This window comes from Mirounga leonina, unplaced genomic scaffold (assembly GCF_011800145.1).
Source record: "Mirounga leonina isolate KUSES-001 unplaced genomic scaffold, KU_Mleo_1.0 Mir_150, whole genome shotgun sequence".
NCBI classification, from domain to species: Eukaryota; Metazoa; Chordata; class Mammalia; order Carnivora; family Phocidae; genus Mirounga; species Mirounga leonina.
In genome coordinates this window covers 28,054,218-28,079,032 of record NW_023270374.1, presented here as the reverse complement: position 1 = coordinate 28,079,032, position 24,815 = coordinate 28,054,218, and the positions used below count along the sequence as shown (strand labels likewise).

Sequence of the window (24,815 nt, the reverse complement as noted above, 5' to 3'; positions counted from 1 at the left end):
CCAGTGGTATCAGGAGGCCACCACCTTGGATCCGTCTTAAACGATCCAGGGGCTACTGCTACGATATAGTACATCAAGGTTGCTGTATCTGTGGGAGATACTTGTAAAATGGCATAGAACCTGCTCATTCTGGGAGAGGAGATGAAGCAAATACATGTGGACAGATACAGGTCACCAAGCTGAGTTCCTGACAATACAGGATAACGGTTCTTGAGCTGGAGGTGGTCTGATGGTCACAGTTACTTTTAAAACCCACATCACTCCAGCCTTCATAAATTTACCTGACAGGTCACCTGCTTTCCCACCTTAACTCTGTGCCGGGAGTCAGGCCCCAACTGACTACACTTGACTGGTCCATACTATACTTTTTCCTCTCTTCATTTTCATTTCCTTGCTCCCTGTTTAGTCCAAAAACACTCGGGTGCCTGCCTTGTGAGAGTCAAGGAAGTGGCCAGGCAGACTATACAAGATGATTGTGTAAAGCTCTTCCATATAACTCATCTTACCCAGTTCTCATGGCACCCCTGCAAATTGGTCAGGTCTGTTGTACAGACAAAAAACGGCTGAGGAGAGTTAAGTGTTTTGGTCAAGGTCACCTAGCCTGAAAAATTTCCCAGTTCTTCCAAAATCGATGCATTTTCATATTCAGCCTTTATTGAGCATCTACTGTAGGCTGGGGCCCTTTGCACCTTCCTATAGGTTTCCAAATAATGGTCCAGTGAGGTAACATGCTAGTCCCATTTTATGGATGAGAAACCGGCCTAGAGGTAACTACAAATGGTTACACAACTAGTAAGCGGCAAATCTGGGAGTTTCTCAGGTGGCTTCTTGGACCTCACCTTGAGGCCAGTCTGAAAGTCTTTCCTGTCTGATAAGAAGATAGACGTCAGAATGGTATGCAGACAGGAGCAGGAGGGTGGGCCTGTGCTCCCTCTCCTCCCTGCCATGGGCCACATCCTTGAGTGGCCATCATGGAGACAGGATGTGTCTCCATTCTGGCTTCTTCAGCTCTTCACACCAAGTACCCATGGAGTTAAGTATCAAACCAGCCTTCCCTGGGAGAAAGGGAGAACCTGAGCTGGAGTGTGCCCTAGCTGGCAGGGCCCCAGTAAAGGCTTCATAGTCTGAGCTGGAGTCAGGAGCTATTTCAGGGCCATTTTGTGTTAAAAAGCATGTCTCGGGGGTGGGGGTGGGGGGGTTCAGTCTGTTAAGATTCTGCCTTGCGCTCAGGTTATGATCCCACAGTCCTGGAATCAGCCCTGAGTCAGGCTCCCTGCTCAGCAGGGGAGTCTGCTTCTCCCTCTCCCTCTGCCCCTCCCCTGCTTGTACTCGCTCGCTCCCTCATTCACTCTCTCAAAATCTTTTTTTTTTTAAGATTTTATTTATTTATTTGACAGAGACACAGTGAGAGAGGGAACACAAGCAGGGGGAGTGGGAGAGGGAGAACAGGCTTCCCGTGGAGCAGGGAGCCTGATGCAGGGCTCGATCCCAGGACCCTGGGATCATGACCTGAGCCGAAGGCAGACGTTTAACTGACAGCCACCCAGGCGCCCCTCAAATAAAATCTTTAAGAAAAAAAAATCATGTCTCCAGGAATACTAAGCCCCTAATGGAAAGGCAGCAGTAGGTGTGGTTATTTAGATAATGACTGAAGGTAACACACCAATCAAAGGCAATTCTGTCAGAAATTTCTTTATCCTAGCTGAGTGACACTCAGATTTGGGCTGTGCATCAGAACACCTGGAGGGCTCGTGGAAAGCAATTGCTGGCCCCACCTAATGGAGTTTCTGATTTAGTAGCTCTGAGATGGGGCTCAAGAATTTGCATGTCTAACAAATTCACAGATGATGCTGAGGCTGCTGTCCTAGGACCACACTTGGAGAACCACTATCCAGGTCTTGTTACTCAAAGTGTGGTTCATGGACCAGCAATATGGGTATTGCCTGGGAGTTGTTAATGCAGAGTCTTCAGTCCCACCCCAGGCCCACCGAACTAGAATCTGCCATTTAACAAGATCCCCAAGGGATACCTATCCACATTAAAGGGTAGGACACATCCCTCCAAGGCAGTGCTTCCCCCAAAGCCAGTTGAGGGCATCTCTTGGAGTATATAAAATTCAGATTCCTAGGCTTTCCTCGGGTGACTTGGATTCAGAAGATGGAGGAGGAGCCCAGGAATCTGATACCGACAAGAACTTCAGATGATTATAATGCTCAGGTAAGAATGGGAAACTCCTCATTTACCTCAGTTCTGTGTTCCTCAGGCAAGACCAAGACACAAAACCAGAGAAAAACCTCTCCCTCTGGGATCATGACAAGGCAGCTGCTTAAAACAGGAACTTGGGGAAGGTGGCTCCTTGATGGTCTGTGATGCCGTCAGAGGAAATGGGTGGTTGTGAGAACCACAGAGCCTGCAGATGTGAGCTGGGAGCCCCAAGGACCCTATGACAAAGCTCAAAGAGCCCTGGGCCTTCTTCCCTGGCCTGGCTGTGCTTGGGAGGGCTGTCCAGGGTGGGGGGGTCCCTAAGAAGCACCAGTCTCCTGTCCCATCCCAGGTCTACAAACTGCTGACCACAGCAGATGCAGAGCCACACAAAGGGATACCAAGAACATCTCCCTGAAGAGTCTCCCAGGCTGAGAGGATTCTGGGTGTCCTAGGACTAAGGACTTCGGCAGATGTTCCAAAGGGCCTTCCAAAGCCCTAACCTCTCCAGCCAAAGCATGCATCTAAGCTGAGCCCCTGCCCCAAGCTTTGATGACAGGAAACCAAGTAAGTACATTTGCTTTTGTTTTCTGATGGCCCCGGGACTGTGAGGAAGGATGGTCCCCTCAGAGGCTGGGAGTGGGCTTTACAGTGGGGGGACAAGTTCCAGGAAAATAAGTTGTTCTGTTGACGATGTAAGAGGGTAGTTTTGAGGGTCCCTGAAGGAACCCAGGCTCCCCCATTCCGCCTTTGCCCCCCCCCCCCCCCCCCAAGAATTATATTATGCCTGTGAGCTTGTCTTCATGCCTGTTCTGGTCCTATCTTGGTCACCAGCATGCTTGTAGGACTTTGGGGCCCCCTCTGGGCTCCAGCCTTCCAACATCAGTGAATGAGAGGAGTCTGAATTATAATCTCTGAAGGCATTTTTGGCTTAGAGTCGAAAGGGTGATGTTTCTCAGTTGAGAGAGAGGTCTCCCTTTAGCTCAATCCAAAATCATCACTCTTACTTTCACCACTAAAAAATGGCTTCAGAAGCACAAAAACACAAAAGACGTGGATTTGTAGACCCAGCTCTGCACTAACCAACTGCGTGAGAGTGAGCACGAGGTTGCCCTCTCTGAGCCCTCATCGTTGTATGTGAATGGGTTTCAAAGCTGCCAGGCTCTCACAGGATACAGTGAAAAGATCAAAAAACAACAGCAGTCAGTGTGCTCATTTCAGCGGCCTTTACTCTTTCCTTCTACCCACTGGCTCGGGACCCCAAGAAAGTGCCTAGCACACAGTAAATTGTTCAAATACGTGTGCAATTAATTAGATTCTTTCTAAAGTTTTGACCAACATCACCTCCCAGGCCTGCATACCCCGTGGTCTTCATTTCACCCCAGGAAGCTGCCTGGCCCTGACCAGGCCAGGTGAAGGGAGCTGGCAGAGGTCAGGGAAGGGGGATGCTTCCAGCCTGAGTGTGGCTCTCCTACCTCTCTTGGGTCCATCTCCCAGCTCCACCTGCTGTAGGAAGAAGTCTTTGGGTTTAGTGCAATTGGTGATTGTGGTAACTTTGTCTTCCTGAAGGAGGGGAAGGAAACTAACCTTTACTGAGCACCCACTCTATGTCAGCTCCCCGAATTCTCCCCACAGCCCAGTGGAGTTGGTACTATCCCCAATTCAAAGACAAGACAGAGGCTACGTGCTTTGTGTGAGGAGGTCACACAGCTGGAGACTGGTTGGTCTGAATGAATCACTCATGCTACCCAGGAGAGATCTCTCCCTGAGGTTTTCTGGACTCATGTCTGCACAGTTAAGCATAGAGCTTGTATCTGATACCCCAGGGGAAAGGATAGGCTAGGGAGCAGCAGGGATGTTGAAAACCTTATGTGAAGGGGAGCCCTAGCAGTGAGCGCATTAGAGATCTCCTCAGGAAGCAGAATTCTGTCTCGGCCTGCCAAGGCTTCAGGATCCCAAAGTCTGAGCAGGAAGTGGCTGCCAGGAGCCATTTCCTAAAGATGGGCCAGTTTTGTATTAAGGAGCTCCAGCCTTATGAGTACAGAACTCTCCATGATAATGACAGAAACCCATCCTTACCCAGGCATGGTGAAGGGTTCAAAGGCAAGGCCAGAGCCTGCTATGTCCCTGTGCCATTCCGTGAGCTCCTCCAGGGAACCAAGCTGGTATAATTATTCCTCGTCTCCATGAAAAGGATGAAACCATCTGAAAGAATGAAACCACCTCCCTGAAACACTTCAATAAAATGTTCGAAAAAATTAGCATTACTCTGGAAATTAAAATTATTCTAAGGATAAGACACCTGTCCAAAGAGCTAATAATCACTTTGTCCATTTAGTTAATGTGTGTTGAGTGCCTTTTATGGGCCAGGTGCCTCATGAATTGTTGAGGAAACAGGCAAACAAAAATAGGTCTTTGTCCTTATTGAGCTATGGAATAATGGCAAATTAAACAAGTAAACACTCTAATAAATAAATAATTAAAATTTGGGAAGGGGGGCACGCTGGCTCAGTCAGTAGAGCATGTGACTCTGGATCTCAGGGTTGTGAGTTCGAGCCCTATGTTGGGTGTAAAGATTACAAAATAAAATCTTCAAAAAAAAAAAAAGCAACAACCACCTTGGGAAGGAATGCAACAGAGCTGAGAAAAAGAAAAAAGGGCAAGTCTCCCAGGAGTGGCCTCTGGTGAAGCGACATTCAGAGCACAATAAAGAAAAAGTGTGCCCTGACCAAGCTTCTCACGTGCCTTATCTTTTGGACCCAAATGTTGGGTATTAGTATCCCCATTTTTCAGATGAAGAAATGGAAGCAAAGAGCAGGGAAGTGGCTGGACAGCCAATCCCTCCAAAGCCTTGCAAGTCATCACTATGGTGTACAGTCTCCCAATCATCTTACTTCGCCCTGGGACACCCATAACAGTGTGCTCAGTGTCACCTTAGCTTGTTAGGACACCAGCTCCCAAGCTTCCTCAGATGCCCCTTGCCCACCTCTAACCCTAGTCATGGGTCCTCTCATTGTCCCCTGCCAGTGTGATCCCAGGTCAGGAAATGGTTCTGGGTAGATTATAGGAATGATGGCTGGGGGATTCAGAGAAATCTTCCCAGGGAAGGGTGGGATCCAGACAGGCCCCCAGGGGAAAGGGCAGTCCAGCCAGTGGGAGGGGCCCCACACAGGTAAAGGCCCAGAAACAAAGAATAGAGCATGGCTGCGGCGTGGAAAAGTGGGCCCACCAGAGGAACCAGGGTCCAGCTTCAGAGAAGAGAGCCTCCAGAATCTAGTGGAGGGGCTGGAGCCTAGTCCTGCTGGGAGAGGGATCATTCACTCTTGTCAGCAGGGCTGAGCTGGGGAGGGAGAGGGTGTCTGGGGACCAGGGCCTCTGTGTCCACTGCAGCATCTCTTTCAGATTTCTCTCGGCCATGTACTTCTGAGTGTTCTGCTGAGGAACGATGGGAGGTCAGCCCAGCAGAGGGAAAACCCTGCCAAGCCCAAGCTCGAGCCCCTCTGTCCGAGAACCGGGCCCTGTGCCCATGCAAGCAGGTAGGCTTCCCAGACACAGTAAGGCTTCACGGCCCCAGACATCGCTGCCTCTGTGAGCCTTCCTGACCAGCCACTCCAGCACAGCTTCAAGTTTCAATGAGCGCCTGCTATATCCCAGGCCCTTCCCCGTGAACCATACAGGCAGGGTCCCTCCTCTGGAGGAGCTTACATTTCAGCAGTCAGAACACTGGTAAGCTAGAAAATGTGGGCGAGTGACAGGTGCTGACCAGGAGAGCTTCCCTCCTCCTCCGTTTATTAGGAAATTGAGCTGGCAACTCGTAAGACCTCTCCAAAGGTCTCCAAAGCTCTCCAAAGCTGCCCTGTCCGTTATAATAGCCTCCAGCCGTCTGTGGCCATTTAAATTCAAAGTAAAGTTCATTAAAATGAAATTAAGTTAAATATGTAGCTCCTCGGTCACACCAGCCGCATTTTGAGTGCTCAGTAGCCATGTGTAGCTAGTGGCTACCTATCGGACAGCACAGTTACGGAACATTTCCTTCATCACAGGAAGTTCTACTGGACAGTGTGGCTCTCCAAAGTATGTCTTCTTACCCCGTGAAATACCGGAAGCCAAATTAGAACTATGGCAGTTGGAAAAAATTGGGACCTATAATGCTATGCTGAGCCTACGACTGTGATTTTCAAGATAGTCCTAACTAAAAAATGCCAGTTTTTGTTTTTTTTAAAGATTGTATTCATTTATTTGAGAGAGAATGAGAGAGACAGAGCATGGGAGCGGGGAGGGTCAGCGGGAGAAGCAGACTCCCCGCCGAGCAGGGAGCCCGACCTGGGACTCGATCCAGGGACTCCAGGATCATGACCCAAGCCGAAGGCAGTCGCTTAACTGACTGAGCCACCCAGGCGCCCTCTTTTTTTTTTTTTTTTTAAGATTTTATTTATTTTTTTTATTTTTTTAAGATTTTATTTATTTTTTTTTTTAAGATTTTATTTATTGATTTGACAGAGACTGCAGGAGAGGGACTGCAGGGGGAGTGGGAGAGGGAGAAGCAGACTCCCCGCCGAGCAGGGAGCCTGATGCGGGACTCGATCCCGGGACTCCAGGATCATGACCTGAGCCGAAGGCAGTCGCCCAACCAACTGAGCCACCCAGGTGCCCAAAAAAAATGCCAGTTTTTAAGACAATGAGAAAATCAAAATATCCTAGAAATTCTATTATTTTCATATTGAAACTATAGGCCCAGTTTGTTTGTTGTTCCCCCAAACGACCCACAAATCCTTTCTCAAATCATATCCTGATTTGGGGTTTTGATGATGTATTCATTGGGGTTCTCTGGAGAAACAGAACCAATAGGGTATGTGTACATGGGTGTGTGTGTGGGGGGGTGGGGGTGTGTGTGTGTGTAGACACAGAATTTATTTTAAGAAATTGGTTCATGCAACTGTGGGGGCTGGCAAGGCTGAAATCTGCTGGGCAGGCTAGCAAGCCAGAGGCCCAAGGAAGAGTTAATGCTGCAGAATTCCAGAGTCAAGTCTGGAAATCCCTCTCCCTTGCAGGACCTGAGTCTTTTTCTCTTAAGATCTTCCACTGACTGGGTGAGGCCCACCCACATTATGGAGGGTAATCAGCTTTATTCAGAGTCTACTGACTTAAATTGTTATCTCATCTTAAAAACATCCTCACAGCAACATCTAGACTTCTAGACTGGTGTTTGACCCAGTATCTGGGTACTGTGGGCTAGCCACATTGACACACAAAATTAACCATCACAGATAACAAATCACTCTAAACCAAGCAGCACTTTTAGGAGGAAGGACATGGACACACACTTAAACAGAACCAGGAGACTGTAGAGCCAAATATCTGGATGCCTGTGTTTGGGCAGAAGCTATCCCCAGTCTGGAAACTCCCCTGCAATGGCTGGGGCCTCCTCCCCTCCTCGGCCCTGCCCCTAATACATTCCTCTCTCTAATGCCAGCCTCCCACAGGCATTAACACCCTGGGCACTGTCATTCTCTTGGTGGGGAAGCAGCTGCCTCCTTTTAGTCACTCAGTCTGCAGGGAGCTGGGGGCCCACCAGGCCCTGCAGGAAGAGACCTGGAAACCACACAGACCTCCCCCTCATTTCCTCTGAATCTAGCCATAGGCTGCAGCCCCAAGGCTGCTCTGAGTCATGGCCAGAGTGCTGGGGGGCTGACCCCCAGTGGGTGCTCTGGGGGCTCTCCCTGCCTGTGAGACCTGAGGGGAACTGCATTTCCCTCTCTGACAGGGTCTCCAGGGGGAAGGAAGGGCCTGTCTCTTGGTATGTCAACCCCTGAGCCCAGCAGGAACACAGATTTGGGGCAGCCCCTTCCATGAGTCATTTGTCTATCAGCCTTGCATCCATCCAAAATCTACCAAGGCTCTACCCCATACCGGGCCTTGTGCCAGGAGCAGGGGGACATAGCAATGGACAAGATAGGCACAGTCCTTGCCTTCAGGGACAGTCAAGCCCCAGATACAGGCTCTGTTATAATTGTGTACAATTTTGGTGACAGTGCATTTTAAGGGACTCTGATTAAGAGTGTGTGCTTAGGGACTCATCAGGAAGGCTTCACCAAGGAAGGGACATTTTATCCAAGGCGTGAAAGGTGCAGGCGAGTCGGCCAGGCAGATGGGTCAATCGGGGACAGCATATGCAGCCCAGTGGCAACCAGGGGCACAATGCCAGGGCTTCCAGGGGGGGAAGGGGTCCTTCCAGGCCACTTGGTTTCACCCTTGTTGGAGGATGCTTTCCACAAGACTTGCTTGCATTGTTTATTCAGGCATCAGGCATTTCCCGGCACCATGGGACGGCCAGGCCCTGTGCTGCTGACGGCTCTGAGGAGCTCCAGTCCAGGGTCACCACGTAGATCTGCACATGTGTCTGGGAGGACACATAGGAACCAGCCCTTTTCCAGGATCACAGTCTCATTCTTCCCATGTCCACCTGGAGTATAGGCCCTTAGGCCACACAGTGTCCAGCTCTGGGTCTGCCCCACTGATGCCCCATCCCCTTGGTCCTTGTCTTTCCATCTGCTCTCTCTCCCCTATCTCTGGGGACATCTGTCTAGAGGGTATCACAGAACCCTCTGAGGTCTTGCCTCCTGCAGGAGCATCTATGAGACAGATAAACTTTTCATGCTGACCTTGACTGCTTTTCATAGCTTGATGCACTGATGTGCTGACAAGTGTGTCTCTCTTTTCCCTTTGTTTCAGAGACCCCTACTGAAAAGGGATGAAGAGGAAGGAGAGGGAGGGACACTGGGATGTGGGTGAAGTGAATCTCAGCAGCTTACGGAGGGCAGGTTTTTCAGGATGAGAAGGCCCAGACAGGTATCAGGAGGTCTAGTTAGACTAGGTGGGCTGATCCCTGAGGTAGATGAGGGCATGAGCATCCTGTGCTGAGGGAGCTGCTTGCCACCTACCATCCAACCTCAGAATTGTCCTCATAGCTGCCATGTCCTTGGGATCAATCTTGGTGTGATGGTGTGGGGGAGAGGGGAAGCTTGGCAGCCTCTGGCTCTGTGACTCCCTCTCTGAATGTTAGCGTCCCAGCGAGCCTGGGCCTTTTTGGAGAGGTGCTACTGCTGTCTAGCCAAGTCCCTCCAACCTGGGCCCATGAGTAGCCACAATGGTCACCCACCCCAACAGTGCCCCATGGGCAGAGGGACAGGGAATGGCATAGGAGCCATTCCTGGCACAGTGCCGTGTCTCACCTCAGTTGCCTCGCTGTGTGATGGGGCTGACCAGAGAGGACTACCTCAGGGGCTTGTGAGGGCCGGAGTGATGCACCCAGTCAGGCCCTGACACTGAGCAGTTGCTCAGTAAAGGATGGCAGGCATGTGGCCAGGACAGGACACTTGACTGGGCCACATGTACCTGTTGGGTGTCTGCTCTGAGCCAGGCCTGGCCCCGCCTCTTCTTGGGGCAGCACGGACCTATACCTGTCATTCTGGACAAAAGCCATGGGAGAGCCATGCTACCCACATGCATGGCACGCTAGAGTTACAAAGCCTGTCCACATCTGTGATTTCACTGGCCCTTCCACCAGCCCTCTTCCTCCCATGCGTACCCCGGACCTCAGCCCTAAAGGTTAGTCCATTCAGTGCCCCCATCATGAGAACTTCCAGAAACTGCCTTCTAGAAACTGAGCTCCAAGATCTGTGCTGATACCTGCTTAGAGCTATAGTTTTTAAGTTTGCTGAGCAGCAGAATCATTTTATCAAGATCTTCTTGAACGTCTCCATATAAAAAGCAATTGTAGCCAGGAGCCCTACTCCTCTTGCCACACCAGTCCTTTCCCTGAGTGACCCCAAAAGATGTCTGGGCATCTGTAGGGCTCTGTAGAGGCCACTGGAAAAGCTTCAGATTCCAGAGTAGCCCTCCTGGGATCCCAGCAGACATGCTCCCCAGGGTGTTCATGGCGGGGTTGGGTTGATGGTAGAAAGCCCAGACTCCACTAGACTTCACATGTGGAGAGAAGACTAGCCAAGAGGGTGACCATCTCTGTCCCTCCCTCCAGAGAGAAGCAGGGCCACAGCTGTGGCCCTGGGCAGTTTCCCGGTAGGCGAGCACACAGAGCTGTCACTGAGACCGGGGGATCCGTTGACCATCATCTCTGAGTAAGTCCTGTCCTAATTGGGGGGGAGGGTGGGGAATTCTGCTTCCTCCCCCTGGCACCTGAAGATGCACTCATGGGAGAAGGGGCCCCTCACTCCGGGAGTAAAGAGCATGGCCTTTGGCACTGAGCTCACACGTGGCCCTAATCGTGGGATTTAGGAAGTCTGACACAGCTGTAGGGAGAAGCCTTGGGTAGGCAGGGCCTTGCAGGGGGCCCTGAATCGTGCCATTTCCTGCCCAGGAGGTAGCAGCACTGGCCGGTGCAGGCGGAAGGAGCCAGACTGGCAGGTCCTCCGGAAGCCTAAATGAGCAGTTCCCCTCTCCTTTCTCTCCCCAGAGATGGAGACTGGTGGACGGTGATGTCAGAAGTTTCAGGCACAGAATACAGCATCCCCAGCAGTCATGTGGCCAAAATCTCCCATGGGTGAGTTCACACCCCAGGCCCTGCCTTAGGGGAACTTCCTGCTTTCTCTTCCCACGAGCGTGGTTCTTTATGGCCAGTTCTGTGCTGAGCAAAATGGGACAGGGGAGAATCAGGCCTGGGTCCTGCCCTCAGGAAGAGTGAACAGCTAGCCTGAGCTCTCAGGTCGGCCTGCGAGACTTGGGAGCCCAGAAGAGGGGGCTCAGGAAGGCCCCACAGAGATGTCCTCTGGGCTTTGGAGGGTGTCCGGGAGTCAGTGGAGGAGACTGCTGGAAGGGAGCAGCTGCATACGTGTCCTAAATGTCCTGAGGCAAGAAAATGGAGGGGTGGTGCCCCATATCTTGCAAGTCTGCCCTTCTAAGAGGGGCCTCACAGTGGGCAGGACATGGGGGATGCCATCGCTCGCCACGAGTGAGTGACAAAAGAAACCAACTCCAGAGCAAATTCTATGTCATGAGAGAGAAGGAAGGGAACTGCCTTTCGGTGGGATTAACCCGCATAACACGGAGTCAGGAGGTATGCTGTGATGGCCGCTCTTCTGTTCTGAGAGAAAGCGCGACTCTGGCACTGGGTGGCCTGCCTTCTCTGAGGCTCACGGGATGTCTGGCTCTGGTGAAAGTAGTGCAGGGCTCCCGAGATGTGCGGACTCCTCGCAGAATCAGCTCGCATAGAGGTGGTTGGCACCCATGTGTTTCTGGCTGGCCTGGCCCCACTGGCCAGAGGTTTTGCATCCCCAGCGTGGCACTGAAGTTTCAGCCAAGGAGACGCTGGCCACCTCTAAGAGTCCCCTTCCCTTGCCACTCCATCTGCTTCCTCCGTGTTTGTAAGTCTTAAGAATGACTTGTTTTATTTACTATAAAACTAGGCTAAGTTTGCTGCTGGCACCAAGCAGGTCACAGCTTCTCTGATTTATCTCCTTGGAATGGACTCAACCCTGACTCTGGATTTGCCTATGGAATTTCACACGATGACAGGGAGGCAGCCATTTCCATCGAGTTGGCTTCTGTAGGTTTTCCCCGGGACCATAAGGCATGACTCTGGGGACATTAGAAGGCTGATGGACTAGTAAGCCAAAAAATTCCTGCAAAACCACCCTGAACTTTCCATTGCAGTTAAGTCCTTCATGGACATATAGGTGAAGGATTAAGTGTAGGAGAAAGGAAAATAGGGGGCGAGGGTAATCAACAATCCAGCAGTGAGAGGCCCCGAGGAATAGGTCATGAAGATCTGTGCTTTGGGAGGCACATACGGTGATCGATATCTTACATGATTATTTCCAAGATTTTAGAATGTCTTGAACATTCTAGTCCAACATTTCTACCCACAAATAAGCTCCAATGGGAGTTAGATTTCACTGATAATGAATACATGTTCACCCACATGTCTTTTGGCTGCAAAGTTAAACTTTAAAATGTTCAAAGAAAATATTTACTACAATTAAACACACACACACACACACACACATAGGCAATTCTTGGAAAGGTGAGTGGCTAGCATAGGTGTGCTAGAGGAGCTGGGCAGTGATAGGAGTCTATGATCACCCCACCTTCCCCCAGCCTCCTGGCCACTTGGGAATGAGGTCTCCAGGCGCAAAAGGCTGGGGCTGACCCCATAATGTTGTCCTCTGCAGCCTCTGGAACCAGGACCAAGACAAAGCTGGGGGGCCCTTAGAGACCAAGGTACAGATGGAACTCTGAGGCCCAGAGAGGGAGGAGGGGTTTGAGTAGAGTCTTGGCTCACCCATGCCCAGGCTGACCTCTCTCTGTCCCTCCCGCAGGTGGCTGTATGAGGGCCTGAGCCGGGAGAAAGCTGAAGAACTGCTGTTGCTGCCTGGAAACTCTGGAGGGGCCTTCCTCATCCGGGAGAGCCAGACCAGGAAAGGTGGGTAAGCTGAGCCCTGGCTTGTCCCTCGAATGCCAAGAGGTGACTTGGGGGTATAGGTAGGAGGTCAAAAGTGAAGGGCTGGAGTACCTGGCCTTGGAGTCAGACAGTTTGGCTGACTGACCACCATGTTGCTGCCATGAAAGCCCATTTCTAAAAGTGGGTGTGAATGGCCCACAGTGGGGATCCAGGCTCAGCCTACACTTTGGCCATTGGGTCTTGTAATAGAGTATAGTCACAGGATTTCCCTGCCCGGACCAGCAATGATTCCTCCCTCCCCAAAACACAACACAGTCCTGATCTCTTGGCAAAAAGTTGTCAAGTTCATGAGGTCTCTGTGTTCTGGGTCACCAGTCAGTCAAAACCAGAAAACTCATTAGAAGTCAGCTGTTGATCTTCTTTCTATTGTACAGATGAGGAAGATGGAGAAACAAAGGCTGAAGAGGGGTAGGGACATGTCACATTGCACATTCCTATGGGCCTTCTCCCACCTCAGGTATAGGACTTTTGCAAACACAAAGCTGATAGAATCTGTCTCTGATGCCCCTGCCTCCCTCTGAGCTACTGCCCTGCGACCCTTACAGTGGGGGCAGAGAAGGACGTTGAAAGAGTGGCGATGCTGATGTTTATGGTAGGCCCTTTAAGTGTCTTCAAACAACCCTGTTTGAAGTTTGAAGGATTGTAGTTCCCCATTTTACAGATGAGGAAACTGAGGCTTAGGGAGGAGAAACAATTTGCCTGGGTAGACATAGCTATGAAGCTGGGATTCAAACCCAGCTGAGGTCCTCCTCACTTCAGACACCCAAGAAAGGCCCATGTGTCACAATGGTGGAATTGCAAACTCAGTGGTAGACTAGGGTGGAGAGACTCAGGAATGACAGGCCTCCTGTGCTTGCCCGAATTTAACCAACCAGTGGGTTGTCAGGGTCCTTTGCTCTCAGTCTCCCTCCCAGGGCCCCCTGCAGCACATCTTTGCCTCTCCTCCCCTTCCTTCAGAAACTCGCTGGGTTGACCTCTCCCCAGCCCCTCCTGCTACTTTCTGGACAGCATTACCATCCCCCCTTACACCCAAAGGCTGGCTGGGGCTTGAGGCTGGCCTGAGTGTAGGCTGCAAACAGGAAACCACAGCACTGGAGCTGATTGGGGCAGGAGTGCTGCAAACCAGGCCCTAGTGAGCTTGAGAAGCCACAGGAAGTGCTCTGTGCTCAACTGCCCCATCCCCACCCCTTCTCTGGCCTGGTTTAGCCATAACTGCATAGTGACCAGCACTTAATGTTCCTTCCTTTTTTTTTTTTTTTAAAGATTTTATTTATTCATTTGACAGAGAGAGAAACAGCAAGAGAGGGAACACAAGCAGGGGGAGTGGGAGAGGGAGAAGCAGGCTTCCCGCCGAGCAGGGAGCTCGATGAGGGGCTCGATCCCAGGATCCTGGGATCATGACCTGAGCCAAAGGCAGACGCGTAACGACTGAGCCACCCAGGCGCCCCGACTTACTGTGCCTTCCTAAGAAGGCACATATACTCAAGGAACTGGCTGGGAAATACAGGAGAAAGCAGACAATGATCTTTAAAGATCCATAAACAGGGGAACCTGGGTGGCTCAGTTGGTTAGGTGTCTGTCTTCCGCTTAGGTCATGATCCCAGAGCCCTGGGATCAAGCCTGGCATTGGGCTCCCTGCTCAGCAGTGAGTCTGTTTCTCCCTCTCCCTCTGCCCCCCTGCCTGCTTGTGCTCATGCGCATTCTCTCTCTCTCAAATAAGTAAAATCTTTAAAAAAATAGTAAAGGGGCGCCTGGGTGGCTCAGTCATTAAGCGTCTGCCTTCGGCTCAGGTCATGATCCCAGGGTCCTGGGATCAAGCCTCGCATCGGGCTCCCTGCTCCGCGGGAAGCCTGCTTCTCCTTTTCCCCCTGCTTGTGTTCCCTCTCTGTCAAATAAATAAATAAAATCTTTAAAAATATAGGGGCACCTGAGTGGCTCAGTCGTTAAGCCTTCAGCTCAGTCTGCCTTCAGCTCAGGTCATGATCCCAGGGTCCTGGGATCGAGTCCCCCATCGGGCTCCCTGCTCAGCGGGAAGCCTGCTTCTCCCTCTCCCACTCCCCCTACTTGTGTTCCCTCTCTCGCTGTGTCTCTCTCTGTCAAATAAATAAATAAAATCTTTAAAAAAAATCTTTAAAAATATATATTAAAGATCCATAAACATACACATGATTTCTGGGATTCAGATTAGATTTGACTCTGAGCTTCGCCATAGCCAACCCCAAAAGGGGGTAGATCAGAATGCAGCTCTCATCACAAAAGAGATTTGGGGCGCCTGGGTGGCTGCAATCGTTAAGCGTCTGCCTTCGGCTCAGGTCATGATCCCAGGGTCCTGGGATCGAGCCCCGCATCGGGCTCCTTGCTCCGAGGGAAGCCTGTTTCTCCCTCTCCCACTCCCCCTGCTTGTGTTCCCTCTCTCACTGTCTCTCTCTCTCTCTGTCAAATAACTAAATAAAAATCTTAAAAAACAAAAGGAAGAGATTTGTCAGTTCTGCAGGAAAGGCAGAAGTTTCCCCAGTACTAATTTCTAATCTCTCATCTGAGTCTTCTTTAGGACAGTATTTGTCAAGCTGCAGGTTAAAACCCCTTTGTGTTCTAAGAAATCAGTTTAGTTCAGTGGTTATAGAGCAGTGGATCTCAAATCTGGGTGGCCATCATAATCAGCTAGAGTACTTAAAACAAAGAACTGGCCACCCACCCATATTTCTTATTTGGTGGGTCTTGGGCAGGGCCTGAGAATTTACGTTTCCAACAAACTCGCAGGTGATGTTGGGGACTACACTTTAAGAATCACTGATCTTGGGCGCCTGGGTGGCTCAGTTGGTTGAGCGACTGCCTTCGGCTCGGGTCATAATCCTGGAGTCCCTGGATTGAGTCCCGCATCGGGCTCCCTGCTCAGCAGGGAGTCTGCTTCTCCCTCTGACCCTCCCGATCCTCCCCCCTCTCATGCTCTCTCTCTCTCATTCTCTCTCTCAAATAAATAAATAAAATCTTTAAAAAAAAAAAAAAAGAACCACTGATCTTGGGACACCTGGGTGGCTGTCAGTTAAGTGTCTGACTCTTGGTTTTGGTTCAGGTCATGATCTTAGGGTCATGAGATTGACCCTGTGTCCAGCTCTGTGTTCAGTGCAGAGTCTGCTTGAGAGTCTCTCTCTCCCTCTGCCCCTCCCCCTGCTCTCTTTCTCTCAAATAAATAATAATAATAATAATAATAGTAATAATTAAATAAAAAGAACCACTGATCTAGGGAGCACCTGGCTGGCTCAGTTGGTAGAGCATGTGACACCTGATCTCAGGGTCGTGAGTTTGAGCCCCGCGTTGGGCAGAGATTACTTAAAAATATTTTTAAAAATGCTGATCTAGACCTTGGCTTCAAGTTGGACTCATCTGAGGAGCTTTATAAATTACTGATGCCTGCACCCAACTCCCAGAGTTTCTGGGGCTTGAACCTACAACCCTCATGGGGCTCCAACCCACAACCCTGGGATCAAGACCTAAGCCAAGACCGAGAGTCAGATGCTTAACCGGTGAGCCACCCAGGTGCCCCTGAGTTTCTGATTTAATTGGTCAGGGGTGTGGCTTTGGCCCTAGAAGATATAAAAGCCCCCTTGGTGATTCTGATATGCAGTGAAGGTTGAGACCCCTTCATTTAGTGGATCTGGACCAGGGAGTGTTTGAAGGGCAGAACACCTCAAGGTACATCACTGGGGTTGGGAAAAATATTGTTTCATCCTATTTTTGTTTTAGGTAACTTTTTAAAAAATTATATTTATTTTAACAATGAGTTTTGTTTTTGTTTGTTTTTAAGATCTGTGTATTTTAGAGAAAGAGCAAGAGCATGAGCAGGGGTAGGTGCAGAAGGGGAGGGAAAGAATCTCAAGCAGAGCCCGACAAGTGGCTCGATCTCACAACCCTGGAGAGGGGGAGAGAGAAAAAGAATCCTCAGACTCCCCCCTGAGCACAGAGCCCAACGCAGGTCTCGATCCAGGACCCCGAGATCATGACCTGAGCCAAAATCAAGAGTTGGCAAAAACTGACTGAATTACCCAGGTGCCCCTGATTTAGGTAATTTTAAGTGTGTCCTAGGTCACAGTGTAAAATTTCATACTGTGGTTTGTAGCCAAAAAATGTTTGGTGGCGCCTGGGTGGCTTAGTTGGTTAAACATCTGACTCTTGATCTCAGCTCAGGTCTTGATCTCAGGGTCATGAGTTCAGCCTCATGTTGGGCTCCACTCTGGGTGTGGAACCTAAAAAAAAAAAAAAAAAAAAGGGCACTGCAGCTTTATGGGGCCTGAGTAACATCATAGAACACTAGTTCTCGGACTTTAGTGTACAAGAATTGTCAGAGAAAGACTCTTGGGCCCCTTCCAAATCTGACTATTTACTGGGCTCCAGGTCAGAAATCTGCTTCCTTCACAAGGTCTCTGGATGGTTCTTATGTTCTTTTAAGTTTGAAAACACAGTTCCATTCTAGGGGAACCAGAATTAAGTAGTAAGAGACAATGTTTTTCCAGCTGCAAAATGCATCAACTTTTCTTTTTTTTTTTTTAAAGATTTTATTTATTTATTTGAGACAGAGAGAATTAGAGAGAGAGAGCACATGAGAGGGGGGAGGGTCAGAGGGAGAAGCAGACTCCCTGCCGAGCAGGGAGCCCGATGCGGGACTCGATCCCGGGACTCCAGGATCATGACCTGAGCCGAAGGCAGTCGCTTAACCAACTGGGCCACCCAGGCGCCCCTGCATAAACTTTTCTTTGCATCAAGGTCCAAATATACCTCTGGAAAGGGAATTCTGCAGGGGAATTTGAGTCTGTGTGTGGACCGAGGAGGAAGGCCTGGGGTCTGTGAGCTCACAAGAACACCACTGAGAGTCGACTGGGGCGGGGAAGACCTCTCCATCTTCCCTAGGGTCCCTCTGGCTATACCTATTTATGTCCTAAGCCTGGGGAAAATTCATGGCAGAGCCTGAGTCAGGCCCCAAACCGTGGTCTGTGAAGGGGCACTGACGACTTTGTGGAGGTCCCAGGACTGCTCCAAAGGTCAGCACCAGGGCCACCTCCCTGCTGTCCTGGGTCTCTGTTCTTTGGTGGGCGCTTTAAGGAAGATGACAATCAAGCCATGCTTCCCACCACGGAGAGATTCACTTCTGTCCATTCTGGGAAGCATTTGTTGAGCATTTCTTCTGAGTCAGGCCTGCTAAGTCATGGTTCTTGTCCTCAGGCTGCAGACAGTGGTAGGTCCAAGGTACAGCATCCCCGAGGCAGTCAGCTTCTCAGAGGCCTTAGCAGAGGAAGGTCAGGAGGGTCCTGCTAGGCCCACCTCCCACACACAGCTTCCAGTCTGATCCCTCATACCACTGTGGACCCCACCCCACCGCCTGGTATCATCATCGGAACACCAGGGAAAACACGGTGCCTGACCCCAGAGGTTCCTGCAGGCCAAGATGTGACATTGGCTATGGAGCTGGAGCTTCCTGGAATCCAGGACATTGTACCTTCCGTGCCTTTTCCCCAGTGGGTCTCCCTCCAGCCCCTGCACCCAGCCACAGCTCCTACCTTTCCTTCCCGCAGCCTCTCTTCTGGCCCACTGCCCACCAGAACATTCATGAATAAACCACCTTGCTCTTTCCACTGCTGCATCCTTCCACACACTCCTCCCTCAGCCTTGGAAAGCCCTATCCTCCATTCTTCTACTTGGTGAACTCATACTCACCCTTCGTGACCCATTTCAATGTTATTTCCCCAGGCTATTTGCCACCATTTGCTCTCAGACCACTTCTGTAGCTAATGTAAACTTAGTTCTTAAAAGAAAAAAACAAAAACAAAACAAAAAACCAAACTAGGGTATGTGGGCTAAGAGCACAAGAACTAATATTTGAAATGGGGACCATAAAGGAAAATTCCAGCTGTGGGAAGTGCTGGCAGGACAGCACTTCCTTCCCAGAGTACGAAGATCCATTTACCATGTGGGGCCTTGTGCAGGGCATGTAGTCAGTGCTCAAGGGATGTATACTGAGTAAATGAAGGAGTGAATGAGTGCATGAATGGACATTGAGGGGAGGGGAAAGGATGAAGAGCTGGGGTGGACTTTCCCCCAATACCACATGTTCACAGACAGTGGGAGGCGTGCAAATAGTGGCAAAACACTCCTCCAAACTGCTTGTAATCACGGCTCCGTCCAGCCTGTATCCCAGAGATTCATTCATTCATTCAACAAATGGATATTGTGTGGTGACTCTGTGCCATATTGTTCTAAGCAGTGGGGATTCAAAGATATAAAAAGCAAAATCCCTGCCCACAAACCAATTGGCAAAATGGACAGTGAACATGTAAATACTGAAGTGTCTGATCATGGTAAGTGCCACATAGAAACAAGAAAGCAGCGTTAAGAGGAACAGGGTCATGGGACGTGTGCAGGTATACAGAGGCCCCGTGGTAGATGCATCCTCAGCAGGGGCAGGTGTGCTGGCAATCAGCAACACAAGGTCACTGGGAGTCAGGTCATGCAGGGTGTGTCCAGGGTGGGGACTTGGGTTCTCAGTAAGGGAGTGACATAAACCCATCCCTCCTGCAAAGAGAGGATTTGGGGGTGGGGTGACGAGGAAACGGGAAGCCACCTGGGAGGTTGTTGCAGGCTCCGCCCAGGTGAGAAGTGGTTGGATTCTGGGTATGTTCTGAATATAGCCAGTAGGGTTTGCTGTCAGGCTGTATGTGAGGTAGGAGAGGAGGGAAGCAGTGAGCCTGACGCCAGGGTTAGAGTTCAGTGACAGATGCACAGTGCTGCAGGTTTCTGAGGTGGGCAGATGGAGGAAGGGTACATCAGAACCATCTTTCAGCAGGCTCACGGTTGGTTGTGTGTGTTTTGGGCTGAGGGACAGGCGATGGCAGAGCAGGACTCTTGGTGCCACAGAAGCACTGCTGCCTGGGCAAGCTTAGGGCTGGGGCTTCTCCGCAGCAGGGAAGGTGTTCTGGAAGGAAGTTGTCTGAGCAGAACTGAGTTGTAAAGGGAAGACTGGTGGTTACTCAGGTGGAAGGGTGTTCCCTACAAAAGGAACAGTGTGAGCAAAGGAGCATAGGCCTGATACAGGTTATTGGGTGCTTGCTACATGCCAGACACCGCTAAATGCTTTCCCTGCTTCACCACTTGAATCCTTGTGCTGATGAGACTGGGAGAATTGTTATCCCCCTTTACAGATGAGAAAACAGATCTGCGAGGTCAAATAATGTGCCTGGAGACACAGCTAGTGAGCACGGGGCAACAGGGGTGTTCTAGCATGTGGTTGTGTGTGGGCTTTGAACCCAGGGAGTCTGAGTTAAAGTGGAGATGTCCTGGAACTGGGAGAGAGCAGTAGGTATTTGCGACTGGCTGGAACATGCAGTGAGAAGGAATGCAGGATACCAGCCCAAGGCCAGTCACAGATGGCATTGGTAGGTGACCTGTCTCCACAGTGGGGTTGTCAACCCTACATGGTGTTGATGGAGCTTATTATCCCTGAGTCTACCAGCTAGATACTCAGTGTAGCCACCCTCCCTGGTTTTAGTAACTGTGGTAACAGTGAGCAAAATGAGGTGGCTGGAGAACCATGCAGAGGATATGAGGATATAGGGACTTGGTTACTTAGTTCAGCTGGGTTGGTTGGCCTTCAGGCCTTATTTCAGGAATTCAGCTCTTTTTCTTGCCTTATGGTACTGCCTAGGACCTCTAGTACAATGAATAAAGTGGTGAGAATGTTCTTGCTTTGTTCCCAGTGTTAGGAAGAAAAATTCAGTCTTTCTTATTAAGTATGATATTACCTATAGATGTTTCACAGATGCTCTATATCAGGTTGAAAGTAGTCTCCTGTGGTAGGCAGAGTAACAGCCCCCGCAAAGATGTCCAGGTCCTAATCTCTGGAACTTGTGAATATTATTACCTTACATTGCAAAAGGGAGTTTGTAGATGTGACTAAGTTGAGGATTTTGAGATGGGGCAACTGTCATGGATTATTCAGATAAGCCCAATGAAATCACAGGGGTCTTTATAAAACAGAGGCAGCAGGATCAGAGTTTGAAAGAGACTGGAGATGAATGTTATGCTGCTGGCTTTAAAGATGGAGAAAGAGCCATGAGCTAAGGGATGCAGGTGGCTTCTAGGAACTGGAAAAGCAAAAAATGGATTATCCTCTAGAGCTTGCAGAAGAAACAAATCCTGCTGACACCTTGATTTTAGTTCAGTGAAACCCATTTCAGATTAAGCCACTGAATTTGTGGTATTTTGTTATAGCAGCAATAGGAAACTATTACACCTTCTGTTTGTAGTTTTGTGGTGGTGGTTTTTTATCAGGATGAGTACTGAATTTTGTCAAATGATTTTTATACATTTTTTCAGGTGATCATGTTTTTTCTCCTTTATTCTATTTATATAAGAATATATATATTTTTTATATATAAAATATATAATTTAATTTTTTTTAAAGATTTTATTTATTTGACAGAGAGTGAGAGAGCATAAAGAGGGACAGCAGCAGAGGGAGAGGGAGAAGCAGGCTCCCTGCTAAGCAGGGAGCCCAACGCAGGGCTCCTGAGCTGAAGGCAGACTCTGCCCTCCCCCTCCCCAAAATAAATGAATCTTAAAAAAAAAAAAAAAAAGGGTGCCTGGCTGGCTCAGTCGGTAGAGCATGTGACTCTACCGACTACTGAGCATCTCAGAGTACTCAGTTCAAGCCCCACGCTGGGCACAGGGATTACTTAAAAATATGGTAAACCTCAAACTAAACTGATTAAGGGGAAAAAAAAAAAGGCAATAAATTACCAGTGTCAGGGTGTAGAGCTTCCTCAAAAAAAAATGGGGCACCTGGGTGGCTCAGTTGGCTAAGCGTCTGCCTTCAGCTCAGGTCATGATCCCAGGGTCCTGGAATCTAGCCCCATGTCAGGCTCCCTGCTCCTCGGGGAGCCTGCTTCTCCCTCTCCCTCTGCCTGCCTGCTTGTGCACTCTCCCTCTCTCAAAAAAAAAGGTTAAAAATATTTGCTAATGGGCACCTGGGTGGCTCAGTCGGTTGAGTCTGGCTTCGGCTCGGGTCGTGGTCCTGGGGTCCTGGGATCAAGTCCCAAGTTGGGGGAGCCTGCTTCTCCTTCTGCCCCTCCCCCCTGCTCGTGCTCTCTCCCCCTCTCTCAAATAATTAAAAATCTTTAAAAATATTTGCTAATTTTTTGTGTGATTTCTTCTTTGACTTCTGGGTTATTCCCAAGTATTTGGGGATTTTCCAGATATTTTGTTAATTTATAATTTTATTCTGTTGTGGTCAAAGAACATAACTATTTTTTTTAAGATTTTATTTATTTATTTGAGAGAAAGAAATTGAGGGAGAGATGGAGCAGGGGCAGAGGGAGAGGAAGAAGCAGACTCCCTGCTGAGCAGGGAGCCCAGTGTGGGGCTTTATCCCATAACTCCATGATCATGACCTGAGCCGAAGGCACTCAACTGACTGAGCCACCCAGGCGCTCCCACAACTATTTTTTTTTAAGATTTATTTATTTGAGAGAAAGAGGCAGCGCACAGAGAGAGGCAGAGGCAGAGGGAGAGGTACTGATTTATCTTTCCACCAGCACGGTGAGAGTTCCTCCTTCAGCACGTCCTTGCGGGCATCTACTGACACGTTTTCACATTCTAACACTTCTGCCCACTTGAGTCTATAATAGCCACACTTAATAGTCATGTAAACTGTGCCCAGCCCTGTGCTGCGTGCTGTGTGATTGATCTCATTTCATCCTCACGAGAGCCCTATCAAGAATGTGTGGTCATTTATGGCCAAGAGAGCAAGTCTTCGCCCCTCCCCTGTCCACTTCCCTTCTGTCTGGGCCCGGTAGCCATTCTCAGCTTTCTTCTCCCAACTTGGGTTGGGATGGGTCCCAGTAGGGCCTCAATCCTGCCCGGAACGCTTTCCTCCTCAGGTTGTTACTCCCTGTCAGTCCGCCTTAGCCGCCCTGCATCGTGGGACCGGATCAGACACTACAGGATCCACTGCCTTGATAATGGCTGGCTGTACATCTCACCACGCCTCACCTTCCCTTCACTCCAGGCCCTCGTGGATCACTATTCTGGTATGGCCTTCCCATTAGACTGGGATGTGGGGTGCAGGGGGCAGACAGTTGTGCCCTTAGACACTTTACCTGCTGGAGAATATCCAGACAGGCAGAAGAGGGACCTCTCCATCTCCATGCCAGTTCCTGTGCTAAGAACATAGGCTGGGGAGCTCTGTCTTCATCCCATGCCCTGACAGAGCCACATAGACCTCCCATGTGGTTCTGAGTCCAAGACCTCAATGGCAGGCACAGTTCTCTCCACAGGAACTAGGCCCAGAGCTGTTGCTGTTGTGCGATTCAGTTGACTCAGCATTTCCGGGTGCCTGTCCTGTTACAGGGCCTGGAGCATGCAGCCAGGAGGGCAGTGTCAAAGGGGCAGAAAGGAAAGACCACTCCTGGTAAAACTGATCAGGTGTTTCCTAAAGGGTGGGTCCATGCAGTAGATACTGACAGAACACGTAGAGATGAAGTATTTTCTAGCTTTCTTCTTCCTAAAGCACTTTCCTAACCAGAAACTGGCACTCAAAGAGGTCCATCAAACTACCCAAAACCACAGCAAATTAAATCTTCAAAACCTAGCCTAGAATGACCTGATTGCATCTCAGCCCCTAGATCACAGCTTGAGGCTTGTGCCCTGTCACTTTTTTAAAAATGTAATCTATACACCCAAAGTGGAGCCTGAACTCATGACCCTGAGATCATGAGTCTCTACCGACTGAGCCAGCCAGGTGCCCCCGTCATTCTTTTTTGACCATGCCTCCACCTGCCAAATGGGGAAAGCTGTCAGGGTGAGGGTGGGGGTTGTTAGGGAGGGTAAAGTAGGGCTGGAGTCAGCCATGTCAAGGGTCTAGGTCTCTTTCTCAGAGTTGGCGGATGACATCTGCTGCCTCCTCAAGGAACCCTGTGCCCTGCGGAGGGCTGGCCCGCTCCCTGGCAAGTCCCTACCCCTACCTGTGACTGTGCAGAGGGCACCACTCAATTGGAAAGAGCTGGACAGGTAAGGGGACCCTTGGAACATGAAGGCAGAACAAAGGAGAAAGAAGGACCCACCCCTGGGAACCCACAACCCCAAATGAGCCTGTCACCTTTGGGGACACTGGCGAGCCAGGCTCAGCAGGACTGTAGGGGGACTGGCAGGAAGGAGGAAGACGGAGTGGATAGAGGGCATGCCCAGATGCCAAAGATGGCCAGGATGGAAGGTCAGACAAGATGGGGTAGAACAGAAAGCACCAGTCCTAAATGGAGAAGTCAAGCTGGGGTTTTATCTGACAGAGAATAGGGAGCCACTGAGAGTTTTCAGGTGGTGTGAACTTGAACTGTGGTGAGAGCAGGGAGGAGGATGAGGCTCCTTGACCCAACTCTCTTCCCCTCTCCATAGCTCCCTCCTGTTCTCTGAAGCACCTGCCTTAGGGGAGTCCCCTCTCCTCAGCGAGGGGCTCCGGGAGGCCATCAGCTCCTACATCAGCCTGAGTGATGACAGCTCCTTGGATGATGCCATGGCCCAAAGCAGAGGCCAAAAGGGAATCCAACGCTGCAGCACCTAGACCCCCAGCTCAGCTCAGCCTGAGCACTCCAGAGGCAAATTCAGGGTCCCACTTGTATCCTCTGCTCCTTCCTGTCTCAGCCCCAAGAAGTCACTTAACCCTCTCCCAATGCCATGAACCCACCTGCAACCTCTAGTTCAAGTAGAGACCAGCTGAAAACAGGGACAGGGCTCCAAAGAGACTAGGCCTCTGGGGTTTGACACAATTTGACCTGAGTTTGGGATTTCCAGAACCATCTTCCTCCCCTGCCTATTGAGTCCCCTTCTACACCCCCACAGTTCCACCCACTAGGTAGAAACCACCACTAGCATCAAGAAGGAAAAAAAAAAAAAAAAACATTTAAAGAGAATCCACAAGTCTCACTCAGAATACCATACTTCAGAAGGTAGGACTGTGGCCTAGAAGACAGGAAAGCAAAGGGATGGATGTCTTCCCACAGCAACAGAACCGGAATGCCCAGCCTCCACCTGGCCCCCCAGAGCAAAGGGGACCTCTGACAGTCCAGGTCTCAAACAGCCCCATCAAACCTCTTCT

The 24,815-nt window shown here is 50.1% G+C and overlaps 1 protein-coding gene across 3 annotated transcripts; it reads left to right on the top strand.

The window, feature by feature from the left end:
- The first annotated feature begins 1,863 nt into the window (after nucleotides 1–1,863).
- On the top strand, nucleotides 1,864–24,349 carry SLA2 (Src like adaptor 2). 3 transcript variants are annotated; one of them, XM_035006246.1, is made up of 8 exons: nucleotides 1,864–2,769; nucleotides 5,605–5,738; nucleotides 10,241–10,340; nucleotides 10,676–10,762; nucleotides 12,537–12,640; nucleotides 22,606–22,755; nucleotides 23,602–23,734; nucleotides 24,116–24,349. In XM_035006246.1, exons 2-8 carry the CDS (start codon nucleotides 5,648–5,650, stop codon nucleotides 24,279–24,281), a joined length of 831 nt encoding a protein of 276 aa, XP_034862137.1. In that variant the 5' UTR covers nucleotides 1,864–2,769; nucleotides 5,605–5,647; the 3' UTR covers nucleotides 24,282–24,349. The 3 variants fall into 3 exon arrangements, with proteins under 3 accessions (XP_034862137.1, XP_034862139.1, XP_034862138.1); XM_035006248.1 differs by lacking the exon at nucleotides 10,676–10,762; XM_035006247.1 differs by lacking the exon at nucleotides 1,864–2,769 and having other exon boundaries at nucleotides 5,344–5,738.
- The last annotated feature ends 466 nt before the right edge of the window (nucleotides 24,350–24,815 follow it).

What these genes read in the sequence shown, in the direction of transcription:
- SLA2 (XM_035006246.1), top strand. Translation starts at nt 5,648, where the DNA reads ATGGGAGGTCAGCCCAGCAGAGGGAAAACCCTGCCAAGCCCAAGCTCG. An exon ending in CCCTGTGCCCATGCAAGCAG is followed by an intron (nt 5,739 to 10,240) that starts GTAGGCTTCCCA and finishes CCCTCCCTCCAG; the next exon opens with AGAGAAGCAGGGCCACAGCT. An exon ending in CCTCGTGGATCACTATTCTG is followed by an intron (nt 22,756 to 23,601) that starts GTATGGCCTTCC and finishes TCTCTTTCTCAG; the next exon opens with AGTTGGCGGATGACATCTGC.